Source organism: Poecilia latipinna, unplaced genomic scaffold, assembly GCF_001443285.1.
Source record: "Poecilia latipinna isolate Pla-1442-1.1 unplaced genomic scaffold, P_latipinna-1.0 Scaffold2526, whole genome shotgun sequence".
NCBI lineage: Eukaryota > Metazoa > Chordata > Actinopteri > Cyprinodontiformes > Poeciliidae > Poecilia > Poecilia latipinna.
Window position 1 is genome coordinate 109,602 of NW_015115142.1, and position 3,846 is coordinate 113,447.

Genomic DNA, 3,846 nt, shown 5'->3' on the forward strand with positions numbered 1-3,846 from the left:
AAGAGGAGCCAGAGTGATCCTGGCCTGTCGCAGCAAGCAGAGAGGAGAAGCTGCTCTGCAGGACGTCAAGAGGGTGAGAGTCTGCTGGTCATGTCTTTGTTTCTCAGGAAAGCTAGGAAGAAAAGCAGCATGAAGGTGAACAATGAGGCAGGATTAGACTGAAAATAGAGGGAGAGTGACTTTAGTAAAGGTTGTCAAGTGAAAGAATTAACACCCTATGACAGCTTGTGTGTTTTCCAACATATTTTGAGACGTAGATATGTTAACAAAACCAAAAAAATTCTAATAATCAGAAAACGGCAAAATATGCAATTCCTCTGGGGAGAACAAAAGTACTATCTTGAGAAGAATTGGATTCATCAATATATTCCAATTAATGTGTGCAGCTTAGTGATACAAATTGCACCTCATAAAAGTAACCAGCATCCTCAAGGAGCCCATTGCAAACAGAAATGTTTTCAAGGCTTATGAATCCTGTGCCAGGGAGTCACAGCCATGCAAAAAATAAGTTATAGTTTATCATAATTTTTATCTTTATCACAATAGTACCACAAAAGATGTCCACCTCTATAGGACATTGAAATATTATTCCCACTTAAAACCTGTAAACTTGGACACAGGCATAGTGAATCATTTGACATGGTCAGATCACTTGTTTTGAAGGAGGTTTCCTCTCAGAAAGCTCAGATATTTAACTTATGCAGTTGTTGTTTTAGTATGTAGCAATAGCAGAGATACTGGAAATCACCAAAGAAAAAGAGCTTATGGGAGATTATTACACTTAATAATGTTAATTACATTTATAATGATCACTTGCTGAGAAACAGGTCCATGGGGTGACAGGGCGCCAGAATAGGGTTTTCTTGAAACTATGTAAACTTCTATAGAAAAAATGGAATTAGTATTTCCGGTGCAAAATTAAATATGGTTACTTCTTCCTATTTCAACCTCAACTGAAGGTCATTTTGACTGCAGGCAAATCTGCACTGTTCCAATGTGATTTTTCCAGGAGCTGCAAAAGTAGTCTCATATTACAGTGAGTCAGATTGTGTGCTTATTTCATTGCCTATAGTTTAATAGCAGTCCCATCAGTGTTCAATGTCTGTTTCAGGAGAGTGGCAGTAATCAGGTGGTGTTCATGCAGCTGGATCTGGCTAGTCTTAAGTCGGTCCGCAGCTTTGCAGAGAACTTCCTGAAGACAGAACCCAGACTGGACATCCTGATCAACAATGCAGGTAGGAGTTCTCGCCTCAGTCTCAATGATATGCTGGATACGCGACTCGTCGACAGAAACCCCCATGAAGACAGAGTATATTTAAAAAGTCATTTCATCCTACGGAGTCTAAAGGCTTCGACATAACTTAATGACTTAGAAATAATATCGCTATCTGAGCGCATTTCCACTTAAAACACTGCAACTATCTTCAGACCAATCACACAAAACATTGCACAGAGCTCTGTCGAAAATAATTCGAACCAGTCTGGAGTCGAGTTTTGGCAGGTCGATGGTGTTCTGAACAAAATGACGCAGTTTTCATCACACCTCTACATCAATGAGAGCCAGTTTCGGCACTTTGCACTCTGTCGGGGCCTTAAACACTGTCAACTTTCACCCATACCTTGGGTGACAAGGATTGTCTGTGTTTCGTTCTAGGTCTGTTCATATTTGGTCGAACCGAGGACGGGTTCGGGATGACGTTTGGTGTCAACCATCTCGGTCATTTCCTGCTGACTAACCTGTTGCTGGACCGACTGAAGGAGTGCGGACCGAGCAGAGTAGTGAATGTGTCATCTGGAGCGCACAATTGGGGAACAGTAGATTTTGACTGCCTGAACACCCACAAAGATCTAAGGATTGGGACGTCGTTTGTGGCTGGCCAAAGAGTTTATGCAGACAGTAAGCTGTGCAACGTTCTCTTCACCTACGAACTTGCCAAGAGACTGAAGGGAACCAAGGTCACTTGCTACTCCCTCCATCCAGGTAAGCTACATAGTTGTGGTTTCTTGTTTAATCCACTGACAAGCACAAGTATTTGACAAAGACTAATGAAAATGTACGAACAAGAAAGTGAGTGGCAAGGTACATCACTCAAAAGTTCAGTGAATTTAAAGACTTTTATTGATCACTTTGATCCTGTGGCCCTTCAGGTCTTGAGGTTAACCTGATGCAAACAACTTTGGAAATGGAAAACATACATGTCATGTTTGTTCAAACCTGATCCGGCTGTCCCTAACAGGAATTGTAATGTTTGTATTTCTCCTTTCGCCTTGTAGATATGGATTCTATTGTTTTTGCAGTTTTCTTTGTTTATTGTGTGGTCTGACCCCAAGTTCTGCTGTTTCTCTTTGGGAACATTGTCTATTCCCTTCATTATTTTTTCATTTGTGAGCAGTTCTCTGAAAAATAAAGGGTTCGAAATCATAGAAGCTACTCTGCAATGTTGCAGACATAAAAAATACACAGTCTTCTCATAGAACGCATATAAACAAATGTTCCAAATACGTAATTTTTTTTTTTTTAGATTAATTAGATTACCCCATGTTTAAACAGAAATAAAATGGCCACCCACTGAAACAATATTGTTGACATTTCTTGGTAAACTTATAAAATAAGTGGCTGTGAGTTTTCATTGTAATCATTTTGCAGAGGTCGTTGGCCCCAGGATGATATTCAGACAAAGAACGAGTCTTTTCTACTAGCACCTTGACTTGACTATGCATGGCTAAAACTGTTTTCCACTAGCTTATTTAATTTTGTGCTGCAAGGAAAACATTTTTTTTTTATCTTCTTGCAGGAGTCATCAAGACTGACATCATCAGGAACACGAGCCCGATTTTTCAACTAATCGCATTGAACGTTTTAAGATTTTTCATGAAGACCCCTCTCCAGGGAAGCCAGACCACGCTGCACTGTGCCCTGCAGGAGGGCATCGAACACCTCAGCGGGCGCCACTTCTCCAACTGCACCGCCAGAGAAGTACTGGCCAAGGCCAAGGATCCGGTGACTGCAAAGAAGCTGTGGGAGATCAGCGAGAGATTCTGTGACCTCTGAAGAGTGTTTTACTAAAGTAGTTTGTTTTAAATAAGAGCCACTCGTGATGTTAACTTCAATCTGTTTGTAAAAATTGAAACCGAGACCAAAGTTGACACTTTCATGTGACTTTTCTTTAACTTTCCAGATATTGTAAAAAGAGGAAGGGAATTGACTTGATTTAGATATTACATAACTCATGATCCACATGTGGAATTTTAACTAGAGTGTAAATAAATGACATTTCTGACATCATAATCCAGCGACTCTATAGTCTTTTGGCTATATAGCCTTTATATGGGCAGCTAATGGGATCATCCATTGATGTTTGACTGGCTTATTAGAAGCCATTGTACTAAAAGACATTATATATTTTCAGCTTTTACCAATGGGAATGTTTCTGAAGATTAGTTCCTTTGGAAACTCGAAAAGCTAATGGCACAAAGCTTTGATTCTACATTTCTCCATTTATGTTTTTTATATGCCTGATGAATAATATGTACCTGTATTAATGAGGGGCCGTCACAAAGGTTATGAAGGTGCAGGTTTAGTGGTGGAAATGTACATTACAGTTATTTCGTTATTTAAGTACATCAAGCTAAATTGTATGTAAATTTAAGAGTTACAGTTGTAAATGTAAATTATAAAGACTTGCAGTTTTTCTGGGGAAAGTTTTGACAATTTTCAAAGTTTTACCTGTTAACCCAATAAATTTAGAGCCATGAAGCCGATTTTGTCTTTTGTTTCTAATAAGAGGAGATAGTCTAAATATAACCTGTAGTTACTATAAAATGGTGATATTTCTCCAAAGTGAC

The 3,846-nt window shown here is 39.2% G+C and overlaps 1 protein-coding gene across 2 annotated transcripts in view; it reads left to right on the plus strand.

Annotated features, from left to right (window-relative positions):
* LOC106938175 (dehydrogenase/reductase SDR family member 13-like) overlaps positions 1 to 3,766 on the plus strand; it is a 6,680-nt gene extending 2,914 nt beyond the window's left edge. The window contains exons 3-6 of one of the 2 annotated variants that reach the window (XM_015020058.1): positions 6 to 73; positions 1,112 to 1,235; positions 1,655 to 1,981; positions 2,796 to 3,766. In XM_015020058.1, the coding sequence (XP_014875544.1) occupies positions 6 to 73; positions 1,112 to 1,235; positions 1,655 to 1,981; positions 2,796 to 3,052 (776 nt within the window). In that variant the 3' untranslated portion in view covers positions 3,053 to 3,766. The remainder of the gene's footprint in view (positions 1 to 5; positions 74 to 1,111; positions 1,236 to 1,654; positions 1,982 to 2,795) is intronic. The other variant, XM_015020059.1, reaches the window with a different exon arrangement.
* The last annotated feature ends 80 nt before the right edge of the window (positions 3,767 to 3,846 follow it).